Genomic DNA, 12,209 nt, shown 5'->3' with positions numbered 1-12,209 from the left:
AAGACCCAGAAGAAGGCGCTTCACAGCCCTGGCAGTCCCCATCAGCGTTTTCAGACCCTGACGCCATAAACCGATCAACCCACCCAAAGACTCACCTATTAGGAATACGTCACCTATAGACGATCAACCTACCTTTAATGCACTACGACGCAAGGCAGCAGCGCATTTCGAGATCGAGACCGGGGAAACTTCTCCTGACATCGACTTTGTAGAAAAGATCATTAAGGAGAAACCACCTGTCAGCCAAACCATTCCCCTTCTCGTCTCAGTAAAGAGATGAGTTATTCCTTCACTATCCACTCCCGCATTGATCAGAGGGGTCAACCCGAGGATAGAAAAATGATTTAGTCCTTCTCCATCGGACCCGTTCTACATCAGGGGCCACTCTGTACCCGACTCCTTAGTGGTGACAAATACTAGGAAGAGAGCAGGGGTCCCGCTGTCAACTAGCGAGGCACCACCAGATAAAGAGGGTAAAAAATGGTATGCTCTACGAAAGAGGATTACAGCCTCAGCTGCCTTTTCCGCAAGAATTGCCAACAACAACTCTCTGCTGGCAAGTTACATAGATGCACAATGGAGCAAACTACGTAAGGACATTGACGAGGTACCGGAACCCCTACTTACTCGGCTTCTAGCCACGGTGACTGAAGGGACCTTAGTCAACCAAAGCATCATTAAAAATACTCTGGATGCTGCAGAAACGGCTGGCCGTTCCCTAGTCCAAGGAATCCTCCTCAAACGCCATGTATGGCTACGTAATTCAGGCTTTAAACCTGAAACACAACCATCTCTAATTAACAAACCTATAGAAGTAGAAGATGCAAACCTCTTTGGTAAGGCGGTGGATGAGGCACTAGAGACCGCAAAGAAGGAATTTGACACCATCAAAACCCTAGACCAAATTTCAGGGCCTCCCAACAAACGTGGTCGCCAGCAGCAACAACAGCAGCAGCAATACTCTGCAGGTAATTGGTCCTCTAACCAAGGCACCAGTGGACAATACAACCAAAGATGACAACGTCGTGGCAAGGGAAGAGGTTGGGGTCCCACCCCTAGAGGTTCCCAAGCCACCAACACCAAATGACTCAAAGATTCGGGTCCCCTCCCATGCATCGCCGGTCGGGGGCCGGTTAACATCCTTTCTTCCAGCATGGGAGGGTATAACATCAGACCGCTGGGTACTATCAACCATAGCCCGCGGTTATTATATAGAATTCAACAGTTCCCCTACGTACAGATCCCCAAGGGGACGACGCATGTCGCCAGAACACCTCGCCATCCTTCTTCAAGAAATGGACCAACTACTAGAAAAAGGAGCTATAGAGGTTGTGCCTCTATCACAGGTAACGGAAGGTATTTATTCAGTGTACTTCCTTGTACCCAAAAAGGACTTAACCATGCGCCCTGTACTAGATCTGTGCCCAGCGAACAAATTGGTCTAACCTCAAAAGTTTCGTATGGTGACTCTACAGGAGGTAATCCCCCTGCTTTCACAGGGAGATTACATGACAACACTGGACATGAAAGATGCATACTTTCATATTTTAATGTTGCCAGCGCACAGGAAATACCTCAGGTTCATGATAGAGGGCAAACACTACCAGTTCAGAGTGCTACCCTTTGGCATAGCATCAGCACCGAGAGTATTCACGAAGGTACTGGCAGTGGCAGCGGCCCACCTGCGCAGGTTGTCCATCCCAGTATACCCTTACCTCGACGATTGGCTCATAACAGGGGATTCTTATGAAACATGCTTCTCAAATACCCAAAAGACTGTAGACCTTTTGTTTCAACTGGGCTTCTCCATCAACGAGAAGAAGTCCAGTTTAGACCCCAGCCAGATCAAACAATTCCTAGGGGCTCTAATTCGAACAAAGGACAGCCTCGTCTTCCCCTCCAACGAGAGGGTCCAAAACATGCTGTTTCAAATCCCTCAATATGTGGCCGGTCGAGAGGTGACGGTACGCAAAGCAATGCGCTTACTAGGAATGATGGCGTCATGTATTTATTTGGTACCTCACGCGCGCCTGCGCATGCGCCCAATGCAAGAGTGGCTCAACAGCCAGTGGTGTCAGGCCAGCGGACAATGGGACGATCTAGTGGTGGTCTCGCAGGCCTTGGTTCTCTCGCTACGGTGGTGGTCGAAGGAAAACCTGGTAATAGGGAAACCATTTGCCACCCCGCAGTGGAAGCCACTCTAACCACAGACGCATCCCTCACAGGATGGGGGGCTCACCTATCCCATCAGACTGCTCACGGAGTTTGGACACCAAGCGTAGCATCCAAGCACATAAACTTACTGCAGCTACTAGCTGTGTTCAAGGCACTGAAAGCCTTCCAGGCACACCTGCAAGCGAAGACAGTGATGGTCCTCACGGACAGCACCACAGCCATGTACTACCTCAACAAGCAAGGGGGCACTCACTCTCCAGGACTGTCCAAGCTGTCCCAGAACATCTGGAAGTGGGCTCTCAAACACAACATGTTTCTACATGTACCGGGGGAACTCGATCTGCTAGCAGATGAACTCAGCAGAGACTTCCCTCTGCCCTCAGAGTACGAATGGCGGTTAAACGAAGACAGTCTTCGACGTCTTCACACAATGGGGATTCCCAGAAATAGATCTGTTCGCAACTCTGGAGAACTCCCAATGCCAAGATTACGCCTCCAGGTACCCCCAGAACCAATCCAAGGGGAACGGTCTATCGATACCATGGTCCGGGAAATTTGTTTACGCTTCCCCTCCCCCCGAAGCACACCACCCCCCCTCCCCTCCGACTCCCCTTCTCAACAAGATAGTGCACAAGATGCACCAGGAACAAGTTACCATGATACTGGTGGCCCCTATGTGGGCCAGACAGCCTTGGTTCGCTCACTTGATGGAGATGTCCCTATCTCCTCCAGTGAAACTTCCCTGCCCGTACAACATGCTGTCACAGGACAAGGGCAGGACACTACATCCATGCCCTCAGACCATGAACTTAGCAGCCTGGCTCCTGAGATCATAGAATTTGGACATTTACAACTCCCACAGAGATGCATGGGGAAAGCCTAACACTCGTCACTGTTATTCTAGCAAATGGAAAAGATTTGTCATGTGGTGTAGGGGAAGGAGCATCAACCCGTTTGACTGCTCTCCCACACAAATTGTTCTGTACCTGACTCACCTTCTAAACTGAGGCTTGGTGTTTAACTATATTAAAGTCCATTTAGCAGCACTTTACGCATACACCACTTCCCAACTTGAAGTGTCATGGTGGAAAGTCCCAGTTATTAAAATTCATGGAAAGAGTGAAGAGGATCCACCCTCCCGTAGCTAATCCCGCTCCCAGATGGGACCTAAATGTGGTACTAACCAGGCTCATGGGGTCTCCCTCTGAACCCATACACAAAACAACACTTAAAGACCTCACTTTTAAGACTGCTTTTCTAATAGCTATCACCTCCATTAGGAGAGTAAGTGAACTACAAGCGCTCTCTGTATTAGACGCCTTTGTAACAGTTCACAAGGATACGGTGGTTCTACGCACACATCCTAGGTTTGTACTAAAATTGATCTCTAAATTCCATGTCAACCAATCTATAGAACTACCAACGTTCTTTCAAAATCCTTCAAACTTAGGTGAGAAGAGCCTGCATACACTGGATGTTCGCAGAGCCGTGATGTTTTATATGGAAAGAACTAGACCATTGAGAAAGACTAATCAGTTCTTTGTCTCGGTGGCAGCAGGAAGAGAAGGAGATGCAGTTTCAAAATCCACTATTTCTAGATGGATTGTACAATGCATCACTCTCTGTTACACTCTTGCTAAGAGAGAACTACCCTTCAAGCCAAGAGCACACTCCACTCGAGGCACCGGGGCTTCCATAGCTTTTATTGCAAATGTCCCTCTTAAGTCCATTTGCAAAGCGGCAACTTGGCGTTCTGTTCACACCTTTACAAAACACTACTGTCTAGATGCCCACTCTAGATCTGATTCCCAGGTGGGAAAAGCAGTATTAAGACATCTTTTTTCTACTGTTCCTTCTCGAAACCCACCTCCAACTCCTGCTCGCTAGTCTATGCACAGCATGTGATTCTAAGAGGATTAACGAACATCAAAAGACAATGCATTACTTACCGTAAAATCATTTCTGATGGTTGTATCTGCTTAGATTCACATGCTGTGCATAGTCCGACATACTCCTTTCAAGCTGTTTAGTAGTGCACTGTTAGTGACTATTATGCTCGGCATGATTTTGGAGGGACATGGGTTATTTTAAACTTGTGTGTGTGTGTGTGTGTGTTCTCTCTCTCTCTCTCTCTCTCTCTCTCTCTCTCTCTCTCTCTCTCTCTCTCTCTCTCTCTCTGTCTCTCTCTCTGCATATTCTAATTACAGTTCTTCCTTAACAACGTGTGCACTATTTAATAAATAGTATATATATTTTTTATAGTATATTGTGTACTATTTTCTGTTGCATATGGGCCAAATTGTACTTTGATACTTGTCCATTCCCCTCCTAAAAGTAAAGCCACACCGCTATGTTATAATTGGGATAGTTTTGAGAAAACCTTGTCGACAACCTGCTACTACACTTGGACTGGTTGTTACACCTTTCACTCGGAAACGTGTATGCCTAACATGCAATTTGGAACCCATCCTAAAGTTTTACATAAAACAAAGTGGCACTTTGCAAGAACCCTTCCTTTGTGTCCAAAGCATTGTATATTAACGAAGAAATGACTTACCCCATCTTCTGCCTTGACTCTCAATCAAACAAATGGTGTTTACACTCCTCTGGTATGGACTCAAGTGGCTTTGGCATCCATTAATCGCTGGACGCCAGATCCTGCACGAATGCCCGTTTGAGAGGCGGTCTGCCGGGATCTATTGGGTTGGCTGTGTGGTAGTTTGTTTATGCAATGCACCAATTTTTCGTGTTCCTAGCAATATCGCATAGGCATTGAGGAACGGGGACGGGATGTAGGAGTAAGTACAAGTTACTCACGAGAGTGACCATAGCATTCCTAGTCTGTAGTCCTAGTTATTCCATATGCTGCAACCACCGTCCCAGTTAATGTGCGTGAAGAGCTACACTTTAGTAAGGAACTGGCCATTGGGACGGGTATCGTGCATGGGAGGTCCTGGGTGAGCTGCGTATGCCTGCAAGCATGTGCTCTGAGTTATTTGAGTTCAGTTACTGCTCCGCATCAAGCCCTAGTCATTCCCCTTTCCTGGACACAACATCCCTTAAGTGTGGCACTAAGGAGACAAACTACTAGGAGTATAGTAGTTACCACAGTGAGTAACTTGCACCATTTATTACAATTTGCTTACAGTGCCTGTTCTTTCTTTTTTCTTCATCTCCTAACGAAGCAACTCGAACTAATCAATTTGGAGTCCCAGTTGGAGTGACCCACTTTGTTCCTTCTCAGATGCTTAACATTCCACATACGTCCATTCATGGAAAACCTGTGGCAAGTATAATTTTGTTTCGTAGTATGATGCATTTCTTTTATTTTATGTTGCTACTCAATCGTTTATCAGAACCAGCTCATTTCTGGATAATTCATCCACACTTTAGGTGGTGTGCTCAGTGTGTTTCCCAGTGTTCTAACACCAGAAGAGACAATGGCTCCTGGCATGAGTAGTATAACATGTTAAATGAGCAAAGTTTTTTTTCTCTGGTATCCTTTTTCTGACCACATTTCCATTTGGTCCGCTCACTTACTCTTACATCCTGTCCCCTTTCCTCCATTCTGCATGTATGTCCCTTCCAAGGGACGGGAGACGGAACCTTTTTCATCAGAAAAAAACCTTCCCCTTTAAATTTAGAGGTGCGCGAGGGTGCGGCCCAGGGGGCATGCACTGCACAGACTGCGCCCTCCGGCACCACACCCCAGTCCACTTTGATGCATCGAATGGGAACGGGCCGAATTCACCAGCGCTCCTGGGTTTGGCTTCGGCCATGTAATTCCACGTGCGGATACTTCTTCTTTGTCTTTTTATCATTCAGGTACTCGGTCCATCCTGCAACGGGCTCTTCCGAACCTCAGACCCCCACGCCCTCTGCCTATCTTGCCTTGGCCCAGACCACGGTTGGACCAGAGGACCTCAAGGACTTCGTGAAGCATGGAACCAAGCCCAAGGTAGGGCTGATATTCTCCATCGCACCCCGCAAAGGAGACTCCTTCCCAGGGACTCTCCCGCTTGGGAGGGACTGGTCAGCCCCTTCTACCAGCACGTACACTGAGGCAGCTATTGGCCATTCGGGCCGAGGGATCCTCGGATCCACCTGGTGACAGTGTTGAGGGACCGAAAGGTTCTTTTACTGGTTCTTCACCCGAGGGGCTTCACCCTTGTACCCGCACTATGGCCCAGGGACTACGGCCTAGTACCGGCAAAACGTCTGAGGGGGCGCCTACACGCAGCTCTACAGACCCCCGAGGAGCAGGGTAGGACTCGTGATCCACACGCAAGAGTTTTGGATGTGGCTGTTCCCAGCGGGCCCAGCAACACATCGCAGGCATGTGGCAGGCAGCCCAACAAAATGGCTGCTGCGCCAGACTGAGGCACCCGTCCGACGCCATTCCAGGAATTCGTCAAAGAACGAGTGTCAGTGTGGGACTGGCCTCAACCAGGTATGTGGCCTACAGCCTTATCCCTCTTATGCGCAGGGCAGCTTTGCTCTGCTCCATACGGGCAGGGTACGCAGCAGCTCTAGCAGCTCCCATCTACCCCGTGAGCAACCCCTGCCACCTCTTTGACCAGTGAAGAGGGGTTCTTCGAGAGGTTCCTCGGCCTTGTGAAGTCAACTCGGATGGAGGTTATCCTCAAAGACGCCATCTGGGAAGTCCTTCCCGCAATGCGTGCGGCACCACAAGCCTCTCCGCCGGCACCCCAGGTCCCGGCACAGCTGCCTCCGACTCCTCGGGCGGCTCTGTACTAACCTTTGCCACCTCCCCAGCCTCCGGCCGCGGTCACTGTACCCCAACCTCCGGCGCCAACTACTCCTTCTCCTCCACAGGATCCTCCTGATCCACAGGATACGGATGAGGAGGAGGATCAGGACACGCCATCCTCAGACGGGGCTTTCCACGAACGTCTTGCTGGGCTGGCGGAGTACCTGGGCCTACCCCAACCCCAACCCGAGGTCGAGCAACCGGCAGTGGGGGATCTGGCGGAAGTCCTTACGCGATGCCCCTCTGCCAAAAAGGGGATTCCACTGCAAGCCGATGTAGTCTCCCTGGCCAAGAAGGGCTGGGTGAAGCCCCACTCGGTCCAGCCGGTCAATTGACGCCTGGACGCCAAGTAAAGGCCGGTGGAGGGGGATACACTCTTGCTCTCGTCCCATCTTCAGCCTCACTCCTCAATGATCGCTGCAGTATCACTATACTCCAAGCCTCAGGCATCTTGAGCCACCTCCTCTGCAGCGCTGCTAGGCAAGGAGGAGAAGATCTTGAAGGGGTACGGCAAGAAGCTCTATTCCAACGCGTCCTGGCATCTTCGTCAGGCCAATGCCATGCTGGCTGCCAACCAAAGATTATGGTAGGAAATTGCAGACTTCCTTCCGGAACTCCCCACCCAGAGCCAATCTGCTTTAAGGCGTGGATAGTCGAGGCCAAGCTGGTGGAGCATAATCGCGTGGAATCCACCGTGGCCCATATTGATACCTCTGGCCGTGTCATCTGTATTGCCACGGACATGAGAAGGACAGCCTGGCTCCGGGCAACAAAATTCAACCCGGACGTCCAGGAACGCACATTGGATCTACCGTTCAAGGGGGCGGTGGTGGGTCCCTCTTCCACTCCTCCTCGGACGAAGAGCTGGACAAAAAGGAAAACCGCTTACAAACAGCCAAGTCTTTATCCATCCTGACGAAGACCACACTCAATTTGTACACCCAATCTCAGAAGTGCTCAGACAGGGGTCGTACATACGGAGTGTTCTGCGGCTTCCAGGAACGGAGATCCAGGCAGCCGGATCGCTCGCTGTCCCAGAACCGGCGCAAGCAACAAAAAAGGGGGAGGGGTGAGCAAGGGATTTTTCCAGACCCCCTCCTCCGCAACAGCCTCTGAGGGAAAGAAGGCATGACACGGCCCTTTGGGTCCACATGTCCCTGGGGGAGGCTTGCTCTCCATACACATTCTGAAGGATGCGTACCTACACGTCTCGATTTGGCAGCCTCATCGTTATTTCCTACTATTCAGGATCATGGGCTACCATTTTCAATACAAGGTACTTGCTGTTGGCCTCAACTCGGCCCCAAGGGTCTTTACCAGGCTCATGAATGCGGTGTGGACCCTCCTCAGAGCACAGGGACTCCACATCTACCCATACCTCGACGACTGGCTTGTCAAGGCTACATCTCCGGAAGCGGTTCACTCTTCTTCCCGTGCCCTTATGAATACACTGCTGGCCAGGCAGACTCTGACCTTCTTGGGCCTCATCTGGGACATGTGCTCTGAGAAGGTATTTCCGTCGGAGGACAAAATCTCGGCCATCAAGAGGGCCACCACCCACTTCCTCAGCAGAGAAGGGACCTCGGCATGGTGGTACCAACATCTCCTGTGTCTATTGGCGGCGGTCCTATTAGCCGTCCCGCACACAAGACTGAGGATGAGGAGGATTCAGCTGCACTTCGCGACCTCATGGAACCAAGAGCAAGGCTCTCAATCCGAGATGATCAAGTCCCTCCATCTCTCCACCCGTACTGAACATGGTGGTCCAGGGACTGCAACCTACGGACGGGCAAGCCTTTCCGGCCGCCCACTCCGCAGGCCACCGTCACCACGGATTCCTCGCTCGAGGGCTGGGGAGCCATTATGGACGATCTCTCGGTCCACGGCACCTGGACTCGACAGGAGCAGGAATACCACATCAATTGCCTAGAGCTGAACGCCGTCTGGCTAGCGCTCAGGGCATTCCTACCACTTCTTAGGGGCAAGGTTGTCCTCATCCAGACATACAACTCGACCAGTATGTACTACGTCAACAAGCAGGGAAGCACCAGATCCCCTCCTCTCTGCAGACTGGCCATTAGCATGTGTGAGTGGGCCCAGGAAAACGACCTCTACCTCATGGCAGTCCACCTCCCGGGGGAATCCAACCTAGAAACGGACAGGCTCAGCAGGCTGGGAGCGGACAATTATGAGTGGCAGCTAAACGACCTCGTCACTCAGGCGATCTTCAACAGGTGGTATCATCCCCAGGTAGATCTCTTTGCCACCTGGCACAACAAGAAGTGCCCTCAGTTCGCCTCCTGGCAGGGACATGGCCCCGGCTCCCTGGGCAATGCATTTAGCCTTCAGTGGACTGGCATGAAGGCTTACGCCTTTCCCCCGCACGCTGCTTATTCAGAGTAATTTGCAAAGTCAAGGAGTCTTGCCAACTCTACATCATTCTAATAGCTCCATGGTGGCCGGCCAGGCCAAGGTTTTCGGAGCTACTCGGCCTCTCTGAGATGCCCCCCATTCACCACCCGACGGGCCCAGCAGATCTTCTGCCGCAGCAGGGGGGGTAGAGTCATCCACCCCGCGCCACAGAAACTAGTCCTCACAGCGTGGTACCTGAGCAGGTAACGCTGCAACACCTCAGCCTTTCTCAGGCTGATCTGGAGCTCATACAGGGCGCTAGGAGCAAGGCTACCAGGGCCCAATACAAAAACAAATGACCAGGTTCGGACGCTGGGCAAACTCTAAAGAAATCGATCCCCTGTTGTCCACTTTGGACGACGTTCTCTCCTTCTCCGTGCACCTCACCCACTCTGGTGTGCAGGTTGACACCTGCCGTTCATACCTCGCAGCCATCACAGCTTACAGGAACTCAGAGGAAAGTATCTTCTCCTTCAATCCTATCGTCAAACACCTGACGGGCCTCGCAAGGCTCTACCCGCCTGTCACGAGGCAGCACCCTGTGTGGGACCTCAAACTGTTTCAGCCAATCACATCCGCGGACATCAGGCTGGTCACCATCAAGACGGCCTTACAAGTCGGCCTCACCTCGGCTTGTAGAGTCGGCGAAATCCAGGCGCTGGTCGCCTCAGTACCATATACTGCCTTTCACAAGGACAAACTAGTGCTGCAGAGACACCCAGCATTTCTCCCCAAGGTACTGTCTGCTTTCCACTTGAACGAGGAAATAGTCCTTCCTACTTTTTTTTGCCGATCCGAAGGACGATGCACAGAGTGCTGCACTCCCTGGATGTCAGGCGTGCCCTGAAATTTTACTTGGACAGGACCAAGGTCTTCTGCAAATCGGACGCTCAAGACCAGGCTATCGGGCCTCCATATCCCGCTGGATGGTCGCAGCCGTCAAGGAAGCCTACGAGGGCCAGCACAAGCCGCTTCCGCCCAACATGCACGCCCACGCAGTCGGGGCCAAGGCAACGACCATCGCATTCCACCGCGATGTCCCTTGGCAGGTCACAAGCAGGGCGGCCACTTGGGCCACTCCCTCGGCTTTCTGCAAGCATTACTGTTTGGATGCCGGCTCTAGATCTGATGCAGCTTTCAGACAGGTGGTTCTCAGGAACCTATTTCCTTAAGGAGGGTCTCCTCTCCACCCTGGGGCTACATTCAGTTGTAATTGCCCATGCAGTATGGAGGAAAGGGGACGGGACGTAAGAGGAATTATAAATTACTCACCGTAGCGACTAAAGTACTCTTAGTCCTCAGTCCCCTTTCATGCATACGTCCCACCACCCTCCCCCCTAATAATACTGGGGTCATTAGGCAGTGTTAAATCCATTAACGATGCATCATTGAAGACTGAGGTGTGGCGCTGGAGGGTGGAGTCTGGGCAGCGCATGCCTCCTGGGCCACACTCCCGCGCGCCTCTCAGGGGAAGACGTTTTTTTCTGGTGAAAAGGGTTCCGTCTCCCGTCCCTTGGAAGGGACGCCCGTGCAGTATGGAGGAAAGGGGACTAAGAGTACGTTAGTCACTACTCTTTGTAGAGTTAATCGTACAGCATACCTGAGTTTTGGGAGAACAAGCGTTCCTTTGTACCACTGTCTTCTACCTATCTATTTTTGATTTCTAATTGATTCTTTCCTCTCGCAGATTCCTTACCTTCGATATATCTTCTCCCAGACTGCTGTCTTAAAAATGACCTTCTTTTTTATTCTGGGTACTTGGTATGTTGTGTTGAAAAGCGAGCTGCTTTTTGAAATGTTCATCCCCTTCCCAACGCCTTTCGCGTCATGCATAATAACTTGAAGACCTGTGGATTCAAGCCCCAGAGATAGTTGTACACAGCTGTCCAGGTCAGCCCATACAAGGTGAGTCTTTTATGCCTTGCGGAGAAGCATAACATGGAGGATTGCAGCTGCTAGCAGTCTATGAATTTGGAGGCCTCCATAACTTCTCTTACTTCCTAATGTCCTAGAGACACCTTCAGTCACGCATTGGAGCCTTCCACCAAGAATACCAAATTCCTTAAGGAGCAGCTGGATGAAGACGATTCGTCAGCTGCTGACTGGTGGGATAAGAAAAGGAAACCCTGTCCAGAACTGCAACATGACTGCTCAGACTTCAAACATTTATGTATAATAGATGCCAATTGCATCGCTAACAGTTTAGCCAAGATTTCTTTCTTAATTAATAAGCGAGATATGCCGATATGAAGAGCCTTGTTCAGCCTCCTTACCTGGTTTCAATAAGACAGTGACAAGTGCCTCCCTCATAGATTCTGGCAATTGACGATCTCGCAAAGTTTGTCGATTTACTTCTAGGAGATGCGGCGCAAGATTCCCTGCCAAGCACTTTTAGAACTCGGCCGTAAGGCCATCTCGTCCCTGAGCCTTCCCGGATGACCGTGATTTAATCGCCCGCAGAATCTCCTGCTCTGTGATGGGTTGACATAGCCATTCCCTCTCCTCATTATTACACCAGTACAGCGCAACCCTATCAAGAAAGCTACAAATTTCAGATCATGAAACCTGAGCTAGTGCAGAGTAAAGGCGCAAGTAAATGCACAAAATTCATAAAGGATGTCCCCATCTTCAAATTGCAATTCCCCTTGCATGTTCTTGATTGATAGAATATTCTCCCTGTGCATGCCACCTTGCCTACCAGGGCATTGACCTTCCCCCATATTGCGGTACTGCCGCTTTTCCCCATCGAAACTTCACTTCTGTTTGAGCCCCTGCTCTAAATGATTCTAACTCCCCCCCCCCAATCTCTTTGTACATTGGGGTCTGTCGCACACTCCACACTTGCCTGCAA

The 12,209-nt window shown here is 50.8% G+C and overlaps 1 protein-coding gene across 2 annotated transcripts in view; it reads left to right on the top strand.

Annotated features, from left to right (window-relative positions):
- Nucleotides 1-12,209, top strand: part of FAM120A (family with sequence similarity 120 member A) — a 1,536,407-nt gene that overhangs the window by 369,053 nt on the left and 1,155,145 nt on the right. For both annotated transcript variants that reach the window (XM_069643586.1, XM_069643587.1), the window contains exon 6: nucleotides 5,361-5,461. In XM_069643586.1, the coding sequence (XP_069499687.1) occupies nucleotides 5,361-5,461 (101 nt within the window). The remainder of the gene's footprint in view (nucleotides 1-5,360; nucleotides 5,462-12,209) is intronic.

This window comes from Ambystoma mexicanum, chromosome 2p, assembly GCF_040938575.1.
Source record: "Ambystoma mexicanum isolate Mex_15411 chromosome 2p, UKY_AmexF1_1, whole genome shotgun sequence".
NCBI lineage: Eukaryota > Metazoa > Chordata > Amphibia > Caudata > Ambystomatidae > Ambystoma > Ambystoma mexicanum.
Note: the sequence above shows the minus strand (reverse complement) of the source record. Positions and strands in the feature narration are given on the sequence as shown.